The sequence below is a fragment of the Dasypus novemcinctus genome, chromosome 2, assembly GCF_030445035.2.
Source record: "Dasypus novemcinctus isolate mDasNov1 chromosome 2, mDasNov1.1.hap2, whole genome shotgun sequence".
Classification (NCBI taxonomy): Eukaryota; Metazoa; Chordata; class Mammalia; order Cingulata; family Dasypodidae; genus Dasypus; species Dasypus novemcinctus.
This window is the reverse complement of record NC_080674.1, coordinates 148,817,917-148,834,291: the sequence shown is the minus strand read 5'-3', so window position 1 is coordinate 148,834,291 and position 16,375 is coordinate 148,817,917. Positions and strand designations below refer to the sequence as shown.

At 41.6% G+C, this 16,375-nt stretch overlaps 1 protein-coding gene across 1 annotated transcript; it reads right to left on the bottom strand.

Moving 5' to 3' along the window:
• Positions 1 to 5,486: 5,486 nt before the first annotated feature.
• Positions 5,487 to 7,916, bottom strand: LOC101439870 (protocadherin alpha-1). Its single transcript, XM_004477876.2, has one exon. It carries the CDS (start codon positions 7,914 to 7,916, stop codon positions 5,487 to 5,489), a length of 2,430 nt encoding a protein of 809 aa, XP_004477933.2.
• Between the last annotated feature and the right edge of the window lie 8,459 nt (positions 7,917 to 16,375).

Here is a 16,375-nt window from a genome sequence, read left to right as displayed (position 1 = left end):
GAGCTGGCCGACGCATAGTACTGATGCGCTCAAGGAGTGCCTTGCCACTCAGGGGTGTCTCCAGTGTAGAGGAGCCCCACATGCAAAGAGTGCGCCCTGTAAGGACAGCCGCCCAGCGCAAAAGAAAGTGCAGCCTGCCATACACACGCAGAGCTGATACAACAAGATGATGCAACAAAAAGAAACACAGATTCCCAGTGCCACTGATAAGGATAGAAGCGGTCACAGAAGAACACACAGAGAATGGACACAGAGAGCAGACAATGGGGGGGGGAGAGAAGGGAAGAGAAATAAATAAAAATAAATCTTAAAAAAATATATATAGATAGAATTGTTTGATTGTTCTCAAATCCAATCTAAAATTTCATTTTGACAGTAATTCCAATGCAGTTGTGTAAGGGCATGCCTGAATGCATTCTGGCCAAATTTAAGAGAATTTTAGTATTCATCAAACAATGCTCAATTCCATTAATAATCGTATTATTAACTTTGTATTGAAGTACTGTTATATAATTGGTTTTTCGACCTATATAAAGTATTTTAAAAAAACAAGTTGTGCCATTCTAGCTTCAAATACCTCTAGCTCAACTTTTTCTGGCCTGAGAAGAAAATATATCTTTACCCTTTTCATACTATTCATGATTTTCAGCTTGGCCTTAAAACATAGCTTCCTCTGCCACTGCCAATGGTTTGACCATTTTAATTGCACTTTTCAGGACATTCTCCAGCTACTTGATTATATTTCATTTGTGCCAAGGCAATGAGAATCACACCTGGTTTTCTATGTACTATTTGCATAAAGAAAGACTGACTTAATCTGCTTTATTTTCAGAAAACTTGCTAGTAACATTCATCATTCTATTGTATAGTTTTTAATAGTCACAAATAGAATGAGATCTTTCTTTGTGGATGCTTCAGTTAGACTAAGAATATTACACCAAACCCAAGTCTTTTCATAATCAAAATATTCTTTTAAATAGTTCAAGTTGAGTTTCTTGAAGCCAGAATATTTGCCTATCTTGTTTCATTCTTGCTGTGTTTCCTGGGTCTACTGCAGGGACTAGCATACAGTAAGCTCTCAATATGTGCTTGCTGAATAGATCAACAGGTATTGAGTGTCTCTAGAGGAAATTTTAAACTTGGGCACTAATATCATTAGTGAATGTAGCTATAGGAATACAATAATATGAATTTGGGGGACAGAAATTATTTTGAGACTCTCTAATCTATGTTTTCCAATTTTATAATCCCGCAAAGCTTACCTCATTTTTAAAGGAACTGGTAAGTTTTCTTGGCAATCTGACTTTAAAATTATTTTTTTGTTGATTCTTGCCAAAAAGCTGGATATGATAATATTTGAAAAGTTTTAGAAACATGCTGACAAACTATAACTTACAATGCTCTAAGCAATGGCTCTATATTAACTCATATCTCTGGCAATTATGTTAATTTCTCATTGAATTCTTTCACACAGGAATTGTTTTAGTTTGCCAAATGTTGCCAGTGCAAAATACCAGAAACGGGTTGGCTTTTATAATGGGAATTTATAAGGTAAGAGTTTATAGTTCCAAAGCTGTGAAAAGGTACAAATTAAGGCATCATCACAGATGCTGTCAAATAATAACCAAGGGCCAGCTGCTGACAATCTTGGACTCCTGCACCACGGCAAAGCAGAATGGCAGCTGGTCTCTCTGCCTTCCTTTCTTGACTTACTTTATCTCCAAGCTCAGATGTGGATGACCAGCCATATGGCTCATCTCTCCCCTCTCCTCCTGGCTTCTTTGCTTCACCTTCAGCTGCTCCCCTGATTCTAGCCTCTGGCCTGTCTCTCAGCTTTTCAGGGTTTCTCTTTCTGTAGATGCAGGTGGTCCTGGAGTTCTCTCTCACATGGCAGGGTAAAATGGCAGCTCCCCTCTCCTCCGTTTATATAGGTCTCCAGTAAAAGGTTTAAGACCCACCCTGGGTCCTGCAATCTAATCAAAAGATCCCGTCTACAAAAGGTTTACAGCACAGGATTTGCTTGAAGAACAGGATTTTCTGGGGTCCACAAAAGACTCAAACCAGCCCAGGAATTTTTCATGGGACTTTTTCTGTATATTTATTTGTCACAATGTTTTGCAAATAAAAATATGTTGATTAAATACTTGTGTAATTTCAGAATTAAAAATAAGAAATAAAATTTAACATTATAGCTCCTGACTGAATGACTAGTAAATAAAAAAATCTGTATCAAATATGTTTCAGCTGGTTTTACAAAAGTGCTATCAAACATAATGTCTAGCCCTTACATAATGATCAGTAATCAAACTTCCTGGAATTTATATCAGGAAGAGAGTTTTTATCTCCTGAAGAATTAATATAGAATGCTTTAATTTATTACTTTTCATACTTCTGTATTCACTTCCAGGAAGGTGAAACTTAGGGTTTGCACTCAGCTTAGGACTGATTTTGGAAAAACTACCCCCACCTTCCTCTTGATCTTTTACTTTGGTTTTTAAAAAGATTTTTAAAATTTGCTTGTAGGCTGATTTAAATATTTTATGAAAGGCAATGAAGTATAATAGAACAAGCAAATTTTGGCTATCCCTGGGAAATTTGGAGAAAACTAAGAAAAAATACTAACTTAGATTTTCTGACCCAGGACCATCATTCAAAAAATGAACAAGGTAAAAATAAAAGGATTTTGGAACATTTGTGAGTAAAGGAGAAGTGTCCAATATATGTTTCCTAAATGGATCCTCTAAATGACAAAACCATTTTTAATACTTCTAGGAAACATCATACTTGAAGTTCAAAATTAAGATGGCAGCCACGAGTTCCATAAATGATACCCTACAAAGAGAAGCCCAGTGAAGGAGGATTGTTTTGAACCAGAGACAAAAGGATATCCTCAAATTATGGTTTAAGGGGAACCCTTATGCTGATATATCTACTAGGGAAGAGCAAGCCAAAGACATTGGTATTCTGGAGTCTAGAATTCAGGTGTGGTTTCAAAATCACAGAGCGAGACAATTAAAGGCCTGATGCTCTTTAGAAGATCAAACCCAGGTTCTGGATCAGCCTTTGCTTAGGACGCAAGAATACTTAGGAACAGGACACAGAAGAAACCGGACACACATGTCGAGATTTCAGATCAGTATCCTTGTTCTCAAGCCTTCAAGAAGATCCAATTCCCTGGTGTTGCTACTAGGGAAGAACCAGCTAGGGAAATGGGCATTGGGGAATCAAGAATTCATTGGTGGGATGAGTAGTGCCAAGCTCTGAGTGCAGAATGGAACCTCCTGAAGGGATGCTTGGATACCCAAGACCCATTGAGATAGACCTGCAGCGGCGTCTCGCTCAGTCAGCTGAAGAGCCATCTCTTCTCTTTGACCAAGTGCACCAGCAATATCTGGAAACATCAAGCCTTTAAATCAACATCTGCCAACCACAGATTTACAGTAAAAGGCACAACCTCTTCTGAATCCAGATTCACAGGAGCAGAGCTCTCCACCACCCCAAACACCCCTCAGCAAGGAAGATTTTCAGTGTCTGCTACACATGCTGCAAAGCTCATCAGAGCCTTAGCTCCAACGGGAGGAAGATGTCATTCTCACCGCCCTATTCCAGGCCTCCTTTCCTTTGACGTAAAATCAGTGGAATTTAAAGGATGATGAACATGGAAGACACCATGTTCTGAGGCAAGACTAACACACAAAAAAGGATAAACCGTTTGGAAACCTAAATGCAGACATTTACCCTGACTGTAGGCAGTGCGTACCTTCCCTGTTCACTTCACCGAGTACATGATTGTTTTGAAGCTGCACACTACCTCTGGAGGCACCATGGGCATGAGGCAGTGGATGATTTGCTGAGTCCTTCATTAAAAAAGCATTTTCATGACAATCATGACCTCCTACCTACAATCATCATTTCCTCAGCAATCTGGGCAATCCACAAACAGTAAACTGACTCATGGTAGGAGAAAAGGACTATTTGTAGTTCTTTTCCTTCTGGGCAGGAAAAAGTCAAACTTGAAATCAGGTTATGTGTGGAAAATGAGGCCATGCTATACTTCCTGATGATGTGCATTCATAAAAATGAGTTTTCCGCTAGTGTGAGGGTTGGAATTCAGAACTGGAAAGTACCTCAGTATCCAGCAACAAAAGAAAGATTAAACATATTATGATGTATTCTTGACATTAATATTATTTTTCCTTTGATCAATTTAAGACATATGGAAAATTATAATAGTAACATCATACAATCACATGTAAAATCTATTGATGTTAATGTTTCCACCTTTTTTTTTCATGAATTTTACATGTATATGTATTTATAAAGTTCCCAAACATATAATAAATTATATATATACCTAAAAATTCTAGTTTGTCACCCACTGTTAACTCCTAAAATTACAATGTGGTGTAACAGGTTGTATGGCATTTATAGGTGTAATAAAAATACCTTTGAAAAAATGGGGAAAAAAAGACTTCTAGACCCAGGAGAATTCGAGGTCAATGCATCATGGAATTGTCTATAAGGACAATGGAGTCATGATTGTATGTTTTAATATGGAAATAAAAATATCACCCAATAAATGTGTTTTCAATTACATTGGCTAATTTTTTAAACTATTTTTTTGTTCAAGTATTTTTTTTCATTGCCCACTTTGGGACATAGCAACCTTAGGGGAAAGGACATGGTTTCTATAACTTTGCCTATTATTATTTGTCCACGATTGGACATTTGACTAGGAAATATAGGTAACAAGTAACCTGAAAATGTCACTGTATTTGTCCTTGTTGAGATCTTGTTTAAACATTGTCAAATAAAGTAAAATGGCTGCCTGCATTGAGTGTTGCCAGGAGCAACCCGTTTTTGATAAATGACAGGGGCTTTCAAAAGACAAAACATTTGATCACAAGGACACGACTTTCCAAGACCCAATAACATTACTATTTGAGTAACACTTAGACACTTAGTAATAAGCCAGTTTTGGCCTGTACAGATAGCCTGTCACAAATGGGTAAGTACAAGGTACGTCTGTTTGTCATTGTGAAGACCCTTCTACATAGTAAGAAACTTAATTGTCAACCTATCATTGTAACTTCCCACTTGGAAATCTTCTTAGTGCCACTCTAAGTACTATGTGAACAGATGGCTATTGAGAATCTCACTCTGTTTGACACCTCTCTGTTCCTGCAGTTTCTCTTTCAATAAACCTGTGGTTTTGATAATACTGGTTACTTTGTTTCTCTTCACAACATGGTCAACCCTGTGTAGTATTTAAGTATTAAAAACATCTTATTTCAATCAAGGCATATGACTATTTGTTCCTACATTTCTTGGTTTGTTTCCAAGTTCCAAAAAAGAATCAACTATAAGAACACAGAATAAACATCTGCATTAAATCACAAGATTGGTCTCAACATTAGTGAACACTTAAAATAAAAAATTTAAACTGGCATATGAAAAGATGATCAGATAAGTTAAATTCAAATTTTTCAAAAAAGCCAAAGTTCAAAGATTGGACTTACATTGTTGGAAGGATCCGAATTTGCTTGTGGATGTTCAAGTCTTTCGGCCAAGTTTAGACTCGGAGGTAGGCTGGGGCTGAAGGCCATGAGGTCGGCCTTGGGCGGCCCCTCCCCAGAGCACACCCTCTGCCGCCTCTGCTGCGACGACGACCAGCTCCCCGCCGCGCTCGGGCACACCAGCGTGGGCTTCGCCGGCCCGCACGCGCCCCCTGCCGGCGGCGCCGAGCAGCGCAGCGCCGTGTACAGCAGCAGCGTGAGCACCAGCAGGCTGGACACGGCGCAGATGGCGACGATCAGGTACACGTTGACGTCCAGCAGCGCCGCCTCGGCGCCCGCCGCGCCCGCCGACGCCCGCGACGACGCCTTCAGCGCCTGGCCGCTCTCCACCAGCGACAGCAGCACGGTGGCCGTGGCCGCCAGCGCCGGCTCGCCGTGGTCCTTCACCAGCACCAGCAGGCGCTGGCGCGGCGCGTCCGCCTCGTCCAGGGCGCGCGTCGTGCTCACCTCGCCCGTGTACAGCGCCACGCGGAACGCGCCGCGCGCGCCGCCCGCCGCCGCCTGCAGCTCGTACGACAGCCACGCGTTGTAGCCCGCGTCGGCGTCCACCGCGCGCACCTTCGCCACCACGTGGCCCGCGCCCACCGACCGCGGCACCAGCTCGCTCAGCGCGCCGCCCGCGCCGCCGGCCCCGGGCGGCAGCAGCAGCCGCGGCGCGTTGTCGTTCTCGTCCAGCACGAACACCTGCAGCGTCACGTTGCTGCCCAGCGGCGGGAAGCCCGCGTCGCGCGCGCTCACCTGGAACTGCAGCAGCTCCAGCTCCTCGCGGTCCAGCGGCTGCAGCGCGTACACCTTGCCGCTCTCCGCGTGCACCGACACGTAGCTCGACACGGCGCGCTCGCCCACCCTCCGCTCCACCAGCGAGTACGACACGCGCGCGTTCTCCTGCGCGTCCGCGTCGCGCGCCGACAGCGTGAAGATGTGGCAGCCCGGAGGGTTGTTCTCCTTCACGAACACCGTGTACTCGGGCTGCGCGAAGGCCGGCGCGTTGTCGTTCACGTCGGCCACCTCCACCGACACGCTGGCCGAGGCCCACAGCGGGGGCGAGCCCCCGTCGCGCGCTGTCACCACCAGCTCGTAGGCCGACACGCTCTCGCGGTCCAGGGCGCTGTCCAGCACCAGCGAATAGTAGTTCTTGAAGGTGGACACCAGCTTGAAGGGGACGTGGGGCGTCAGGGTGCAGGTCACCTGCCCGTTGGCCCCGGAGTCGCGGTCGGACACGCTGATCAGGGCGATGACGGTGCCAACTGGAGAGTCCTCTCTGACCGGCAAAGATAGCGAAGTGATCTCCAATTCCGGGACATTGTCATTGACATCCAGCACTTTCACTAAAACCTTGCAGTGATTTGACATTGAAGGGCTTCCTTTATCAACTGCCTTTACAGAAATTTCGTAGGATTTCGTTTTTTCGTAATCCAGTCTACCAATTAACCTAATTTCGCCCGAGTTGGAATCAATTTTGAATTTTTCTTGAGTGTTAAGAGAAACACCACTACCAAAAGAATAGGTAATTTCTCCATTGACACCTTCGTCAGCGTCAGAAGCATTTAATGTGGTCACTAATGTCCCATTTGCTGTAGTCTCTAATAGGTGGACTCTGTACACGGCCTGGTCAAACAGTGGGGCGTTATCGTTAGCATCGAGCACCGTGATCAGCAGCTGAACTGAGCCTTTCAGCTCTGGTTTGCCCCCGTCTATAGCGGTCAATAATAAATGAAGCTCTGATTTTTCTTCTCTATCCAGAGATTTCCTCAATTCAAGCGAAAGCGACTTGCTCAGTTCATCATTTGCTTGTACATCCAAAGAGAAATAATCATTGGGGCTGAGGGTGTACGTTAGAAAAGCGTTGGCACCAATGTCTGCATCTGCAGCGCCTTCTATCCGAAAACGCGAACCCGGCAGTCTAGACTCAGGAATAAATACCCTTTGTTCTCTTCCTGGGAACACCGGCGGGTTGTCGTTAACGTCCTTCACCTCCACCTCCACGTGGAAAACCTGCAGCGGCCTGTCCACGATCACCTCCAGGTGGATGCCGCACTCCGCGCTCCGCCCGCACAGCTCCTCGCGGTCGATCCGGGAATTCACAAACAGAATGCCGTTCTGCAGGTTCACCTCCAGAAGGTCCCCGCGGCTCCTGGACGCCACCCGGAACAGGCGCGGCACCAGCTCCGCCAGCTCCAGCCCCAGGTCCTGCGCGACGCGGCCCACGAAGGTGCCGTGTTTGGCCTCCTCGGGGACGGAGTAGTGGAGCTGGCCGCTCGCCGCCGCCCAGGCTGCGAGGAGCAGGAGCGCGAGCGGCAGAGGTGGGGCTCCCGGGCCTCCTCGCCAGGAACACGGCATTGCAAAAACACTACACCTTTCGCACAACTCTCTCCTTACTTCAAAATCATGCTTTTTTTAGTTCATTTTTTCAGTCATATATCTCCTTGCCGTTTTGTCTTCTTTCGGTGACAAAATGGAGCGTCCTCCTTTTAGTTTTGGTGATCAGTACCTCATTCCTATTAACAAGATGACTTTTTGGTATACAGCGACATCAAGTGGCTAATGTTGTAAATTTCAACATTATCTTCCGAAATAATCTGTACATTCATCTGCAATTTACTCAATGCAATTATTTTCAGTTGCATGTATTTTAAAAACTCCGAACTTTTCAGATTTCATTTGAGAGTATATAATTCAGGATTTTCATTTAATTATTATCACAAAGATACTAGAATTGGAATTGAGAAAATTCAGCTCATACATCTTTATAATTAAATACCTTTTTAAGGAGGTACTGGGAATTAAACCCAGGACCTCATTCATGGGACGCAGGCGCTCAACCACTGAGTCACATCTGCTACCCAAATACTTTTAATTGAATTCTGAAGTTTTAAAAGAAGACACCTTGCCCACTAAAGTTCACCTTATTCTGGGATATGTTGAGTGCTTCCATTTTAAAGTGATATAATAATATATAAAGTTACCAGGTACTTACATATGCTTTAAACATTTTTCTGGAATACATGAAAATGTCTTCAATATTGTATGAACAATTTCTAATTTTCTCATACTTTAAATGTTAGAATAATGATATTTGAGATATTACCCTTCGGTGTCTGCTGCATAACATAATAATCTAAGCACTGAAGTAGTGTCCCCTGGATCTTTAATTCTTCATGAAATTTCCAGCCATACCATTTTTTTACTAAAATAAAATCTTGTCATATTTTAGTAAAAATAGTGACAATTAAATCAATACCAAGTACACACATATATTTGAGACTCTGAATCCTCAGTCAAAATTAAAATCTTAAATTCAATGTGAAGATTGGAATTTCAGAAGGAATAATTTGACAACAGCCTATTTTTGTTGTTGTTAGGCCAGTATTTTATTAAGGTAGGGAGGGAAGAGAAATGGGAGAAAATAACATATCATGGGTCCCAGGTAGAGAGGAAAGGGCTAAAAAGTGATAAAAAGGACTGATTTATAGAATACAATTTCCCATTATAGATTATAAATGCCCAGGTTTTACTTGCATGACCATGACAGCAGGGGGAAAATGGCGAGAGCAGGAGGCAGAAGGCAGGAACAGGCACCAGGACAGGGTGAAAGGCAAGAGAACAGAATAGCCTATCAATAGACCTCTCAATCTCTGTCCAGCTCATAACCATAACCCCATAGATACATCTGAACTTTAGCTATATATATATATATATATTTTTTTACATTATGGTTTATATTTTATTTTATTTTTTTCCTTTTTTTATTGACTTTGTAATAATATTACATTAAAAATATATATGTGAGGTCCCATTCAACCCCACCCCCCCACCCCCCTTCTCCCCCCCCAACAACACTCGTTCCCATCATCATGACACATCCATTGGATTTGGTAAGTACATCTTTGGGCACCTCTGCACCTCATAGACAATGGTTCACATCATGGCCCATACTCTCCTCCATTCCATCCAGTGGGCCCTGTGAGGATTTACAATGTCCGGTGATTACCTCTGAAGCACCATCCAGGGCAGCTCCATGTCCCAAAGACGCCTCCACCTCTCATCTCTTCCTGCCTTTCCCCATACCCATCGTCCACCATGTCCACTTTTCCCAATCCAATGCCACCTCTTCCATGTGGACATTGGATTGGTTGTGTCCATTGCACCTCTATGTCAAGAGGAGGCTCAGATTCCACATGGATGCTGGATGCAATCCTCCCATTTTCAGTTGTAATCACTCTAGGCTCCATGGTGTGGTGGTTGTCCTTCTTCAACTCCATCTTAGCTGAGTGTGGTAAGTCCAATAAATCAGATTGTAGGTGCTGGAGTCTGTTGAGGCTCAGGACCTGGCTATCACATTGTCAGTCCAGAGATTCAAATCCCCTAAATATATCTTAAACCCCAACATTAACTGCACCTCCAGCACATTAGCATGAAAGTCTTATGAAGGGAGATCCCATCTGAGTCCAGATTTATCACACATAAACACCATTTCCAAAGAGGGGCCATCTGCCCTGGTAGTTAACCCCATCGGCCATGACCATAACTCCCATGGGTCTCTTTAGCCTTCAAAGGAACCGATATCTCGGGGTTGTATCTGCTTTATCTGTCTCTCTGACTCTGCTCAGTTGTGCATGAGGGCAATCCTTCTGTTTTAGCTATATTTGATCAGAAAAAAACTATCACATTATTTCTTTAAAAGAATGACCTTAATACCTCTACTTTAAATACTAATGCTATTTTAATATCCCTGTCTCCATAATCTAAAATTGTTTCCTTGATAATTAAAATATAGATGACAGATGGAGCTATTATATTTTTTAAATCAGCTTTATACATTTTAATAATAGTTCAGTGTAGTAATTACTTCATTGTGAAAGGTCCGGCAATATAAAATACATGATTACCCTCTTATTCTCAAGGTGAAGTAAATTCAGAGTTTAGAGCTTTTGTATATGTTAGTAGGTTTAGGCAATACATTCAATATTTGAATTTGCAAGACACTTTAATATCCTATAAATTTCCTTGTGTAAAATTTTTTATGAATAATAATAGAATAAAGGTCAGAATCCCCTGACATTCAAATATTTCACATAGAACTCTTGAATTAAATATGCTTTGATTTCTGAAATTAAAAGCATATTTTACCTTTTGAAATATCGCATATTTAACTGAAAATTATATAATTATCATGCTGCAATACTGAGAACTACAATGACCTTATCTTTAAATATAAGATAATTTTGGGAGCGGTTGTAGTTCAGTGACTGAGCATCTACCTCCCATATAAGAGGTCCTGGGTTCAATCCCAGTTATCTCCTAAAAATAAATAGATAAATAAAAGATTTTTTTTTTTAGGTACCAGGGCTGGAGATTGAACCCAGGGACCTCGTATGTGGGAAGCCAGAGCTCAACTACTGCCCCTCATCAGCTTCCCTGAGTTGGTTTTTTCGTTTGTTTGCTTGTTTGTTTTTTCTTTGTTTCTAGGTGACACCAGGAACTGAACCCCGTCCTCCCACGGGGGAAGCAGGCCCTCACCCACCTGAGCCACATCTGATCCCTAAGATAATTTTTACCATAATCCAGCCTCAATTTTTCTTCTGATGAAAATTGTGGATTTTGAAGATATTCCCAATGATACTTAAATATAATTTAAAATTGGGAGGTGACATTTAATTGAAAAATAAAACATTACTTAACTATGGACTTTATTATCATGATGGTCACCATGAAAACAAAAGGCTACACAATACTATTATCAAGGAAAATACAAACTGGAGTTTAAAGCCTTGAAAAAAAAAATGTTATCAGATTAATAATTTCTCAACAAATGAGACTCCATTGCAGAAAAAAGTGAACATATGAAAGGAAAACAAAACTGATAAAGTTGTTTTGAAATTAAATACCTGTTGAGTGAGAGATTCAATAAAATAGACAATTTCATTACCTCAACATTAGCATGTAACTTGAAAATTAACCTTGTCATTATTACTGTTACTGTCACAACCTTTTCCACTAGAATATTTTTTTATTTACTTCTCTCCTCTTTCCTCCCCACGCCCTCCCCTTGTCTGCTCTCTGTGTCCATTCACTGTGTGTTCTGTGTCCACTTGCATTCTTGTCAGCAGCACCAGGAATCTGTGTCTCTTTTTGTTGCGTCATCTTGTTGCATCAGCTCTCCGTGTGTGCGGCACCACTCCTGGGCAGGCTGCACTTTTTTCGCACGTGGCAGCTCTCCTTACAGGGTTCACTCCTTGCATGTGGGGCTCCCCTATGCGGGGGACACCTCTGCGTGGCAGGGCACTCCTTGCGCGCATCAGCACTGCGCATGGGCCAGCGCACCCCAGGAGTTAGGAGGCCCTGGGTTTGAACCCTGGATCTCCCATGTAGTAGGTGGATGCTTTTTCAGTTGAGCCAAATCCACTTTCCTTTCCCATCAAAAATAGTCCAGATAATAAAGATTTTTTTTACCTTTTAGTTTTCCCTGATAGTTGCTACAGGTAAAAGTCTTTGGGTTTATCATCTGATAATGACAATGTCATTTCTCAAGTAGCTTTCCCCTTTTAAAAATTTCTCCAGTAAATGCACTGACCTTAGATTGGATACCAGTGTATTGGAGAAATAAATCGCAATCCTCAGAAATTCAGGTGAAATCCCACCATTAAAGACATATTTAATTAGATTTAAAAGTTAAGTTTTAAAAATAGATTTATGGGGGGAGAATTGATTAAACCAACTTTCAATTAGATTGCTTTACTCCCAACTGTTGCAAATTAATAGTTGCTTGAAGAATTGAAGTTTTCATAAGGTGAAGAAAGAAAGAGAGCATGCTCTAAGTTGGGAGGAAGAGCTATCACTGTTCAGAGTAAGCATATCTGAGTGATGGCTACCATTATCCTGAGTGCATAGGCTTTTTCAGGGAAGGGAAGGTCAGAAGAAGATAAGAGAAAGGTATAGAAAATTATTGAGAAAATTACAGACCAATTTCTCTAATGAACCTAGACGCAAAAATACTTAACAAAATACTTGCTAATCGTATTCAACAACACATTAAACGAATTATACACCATGACCAAGTGGGATTTATTCCAGGTATGCAAGGATGGTTCAACATAAGAAAATCAATCAATGTAATACACCATATAAACAGATTGAGAGAAAAAAACCACATGATTATATCTATAGATGCAGAAAAGGCATTTGACAAAATACAGCACCCCTTCCTGATAAAAACACTCCAAAAGATCGGAATACAAGGAAACTTTTTGAACATGATAAAGAGTATATATGAAAAACCTAAAGCCAACATTGTTTACAATGGCGAAATCCTGAAATCCTTCCCTCTAAACTCAGGAACAAGACAAGGATGCCCATTGTCTCCACTCCTATTTAACATTGTCTTGGAAGTACTTGCTCGAGCACTGAGACAAGAACCAGATATAAAAGGCATTTAAATTGGAAGGGAAGAAGTCAAAATTTCATTATTTGCTGATGACATGATCCTATATATAGAAAACCCTGAGAGATCTACAACAAAGCTCCTAGAACTCATAAATGAGTTTAGCAAAGTCGCAGGTTATAAGATCAATGCGCAAAAATCAGTAGCATTTCTGTACACCAATAATGAGCAAGATCAGGAGGAAATCAAGAAACAAATACCATTCACAATAGTAAATAAAAAAATCAAATACTTAGGAATAAATTTAACTAAAGAGGTAAAAAACTTATACATCGAGAACTATACAAGATTGTTCAAGGAAATCAAAGAAGACCTAAATAAATGGAAGAATATTCCCTGTTCATGGATAGGAAGACTGAATATTATTAAGATGTCTATCCTACCAAAACTGATCTACACATTCAATGCAATCCCAATAAAAATCAACACAGCCTTCTTTAAGGAACTAGAAAAACTAACTATGAAATTTATTTGGAATAGAAAGAGGCCCCGAATACCCAAAGACATATTGAAAAAGAAAAACGAAATAGGAGGAATCACACTTCCTGACTTCAAAACATACTACAAAGCTACAGTAGTGAAAACAGCATGGTACTGGCATAAGGAGAGACACACAGAACAATGGAATCTAATTGAAAGTTCAGATATAGAACCTCATGTATATAGCCATATAATATTCGATAAAGCCACCAAACCCTCACAACTGGGAGAGAATGGCCTATTCAACAAATGGTGCCTGGAGAACTGGATAGCCATATGTAGAAGAATGAAAGAGGATTACCATCTCACACCTTATACAAAGATCAACTCAAGATGGATCAAAGACCTAAATATAAGAGCCAAGACCATAAAGACCTTAGAAAGCAGTGTAGGGAAACATCTACAGGACCTTGTAATAGGAAATGGCTTCATGAATATCACACCAAAAGCACGAGCAGCAAAAGAACAAATAGATAAATGGGACTACCTCAAAATTAAAGCCTTCTGCACCTCAAAGGAGTTTGTCAAGAAAGTAAAAAGGGAACCCACACAATGGGAGAAAATATTTGGCAACCATATATCTGATAAGAGACTTATAACTTGCATATATAAAGAACTCATATATCTCGAAAACAAAAAGATAAACAACCCATTTAAAAAATGGGAAAAAGATTTAAACAGACACTTCTACAAAGAAGAAATACAAATGGCTAAAAAGCACATGAAAAAATGCTCCAAATCCCTAGCTATCAGGGAAATGCAAATCAAAACTACAATGAGATACCATCTTACTCCCATAAGATTGGCAGCCATGAAAAAAACAGTAGAATACAAATGCTGGAGAGGATGTGAAGAAAGGGGAACACTCATCCATTGCTGGTGGGAATGCAGAAGGATCCAACCATTCTGGAGGACAGTTTGGCAGTTTCTCAAAAAATTATCCATAGATTTGCCATATGACCCAGCAATACCACTGCTGGGTATATACCCATCAGATCTGAAAACAAGGACACAAACCGATATATGTACACCAATGTTCATAGCAGCATTGTTCACTATCGCCAAAAGTTGGAATCAATCCAAATGTCCATCAACAGATGAGTGGATCAATAAAATGTGGTATATACACACAATGGAATACTACTCAGCTGTAAGAACCAATACACTACAATCGCACGTGATAACATGGATGAACCTTGAGAATCTTATGTTGAGTGAAGCAACCCAGGCATTGAAGGACAAATACTATATGACCTCAATGATATGAAATAAGTTAACTGCCTCAGAGAGCTAGAGTCTGGAAAAGTGGCTTACTGGAAATCGGGGGGTGGAGGAAGGATGTGAGTTAATGTCTGCAGGGGTGGAATCTGTGATGAGCTGGGGGTAAGTATGAGCACAAAGAAGGGACAAAATGGGGGCAAGGGGTTACCTTCGGGTGGGGTTTTCTGGGTTTGAGGGGGGCTGGGGATGGGAAGAGGGGTAATATTGTCCAAGAAATAGGTGGGAGGGAGGGGCAACATACAAACATGGGAGAGTGTCAGAAGTTCGTTGAGAACTAAATGTTGAGTAAAACGTATCAAAGTATAAGTAGGAGGGTTACCTGGTTAGGACGCTCAGGGGGTATGGTCTGATGCGGGACGGACTCCGGAGGGAATAGCTGAAGGCTCATTTTGCCAAGGTGGGTTCTACCATTGGGTGGGGTGGACCCATATCCTGGGGAAGACTAATGCCATCGAATAGAGAGAACTGTATCTCTCGTGAGAAAGGACGGCTCCCAGGGCATTAGATTGGCAGGCGTTGTGGGCCCTAAGGGGAGGGGAAAATGGATGTGCAATGGATAGAACAAAGGTAAATAAGGGGGCAAAAGAGGAGTTATGTGAGAGTACACGAGGATGAATATAAAACAGCTAATATTACACCAAAAACATATAGGGGATGACAGACTAATAATGAAAACCATAAGACAAAACATAGGATAACTAAAAAATTTAGAAAACTGTACAACCTAAAGTATGGACCACATAGTAAGCACAAATGTTACCTTGTTTGAAAACTATAGTTTCGGAATCTGTACATCAGTTTCAGGAAATATGATATGAATAAGTTAAAAGATTATTGCTGTGGAAGGGAAAAGGTTTTATGGTGGATCTGGGGAAATACTGTATATTGTATATATGAATTTTGGTGATCTAAGACTCTTCTGAAGCTGACATTATGTTGGGATTCACTTTACGGGAAGTTTTGGATCACAGAGTGGTTCAACAATGGCAGCGGAGGAATACTGATATGGGATGTTATTGACAAGATATATATGGTTGACAGGGAGTTATACAGGGCATATGCCCAGGGTATATGGTAATGTCTATATATACTCATAGTGGAAACAATTAAAAACAACAGCTGGGGGGGTACTGGGATCCTGGCCGGGGGGTCACTGTTGTGGGCCCTGGGAGAGCAGCGGCAATCCTCCAGGTGCAACGGCAAGAACCAGGAAGGAAGGAGGGCCCAACAGTGGGCTCTTGATACTAATGGCTACACTTTTGAGCCTATACACCTGCAATAAGAACAAGGCCTAGAGTAGCATTGTGCCTGGGGGTTTCCTCCTGACAGCCTTCATGTTACTCAAATGTGGCCACTCTCACAGCCAAACTCAGCGTGTAGATGTGATGCATTCCCCCCAGCGTGGGACACGACACCCGGGGATGAGCCTCCCTGGCACCGAGGGATCACTACCACATACCAGCTGAAGAAGCAACTAGAAAATGACCTTGAATTAAAGATTCAATACGGAACAGCAGAATATACCTGTCTACATATAATAACATGACTTCGGGAAGCGGTTTGACCTAATGTAAGGGGGAAATGGAAAGGAGAAATG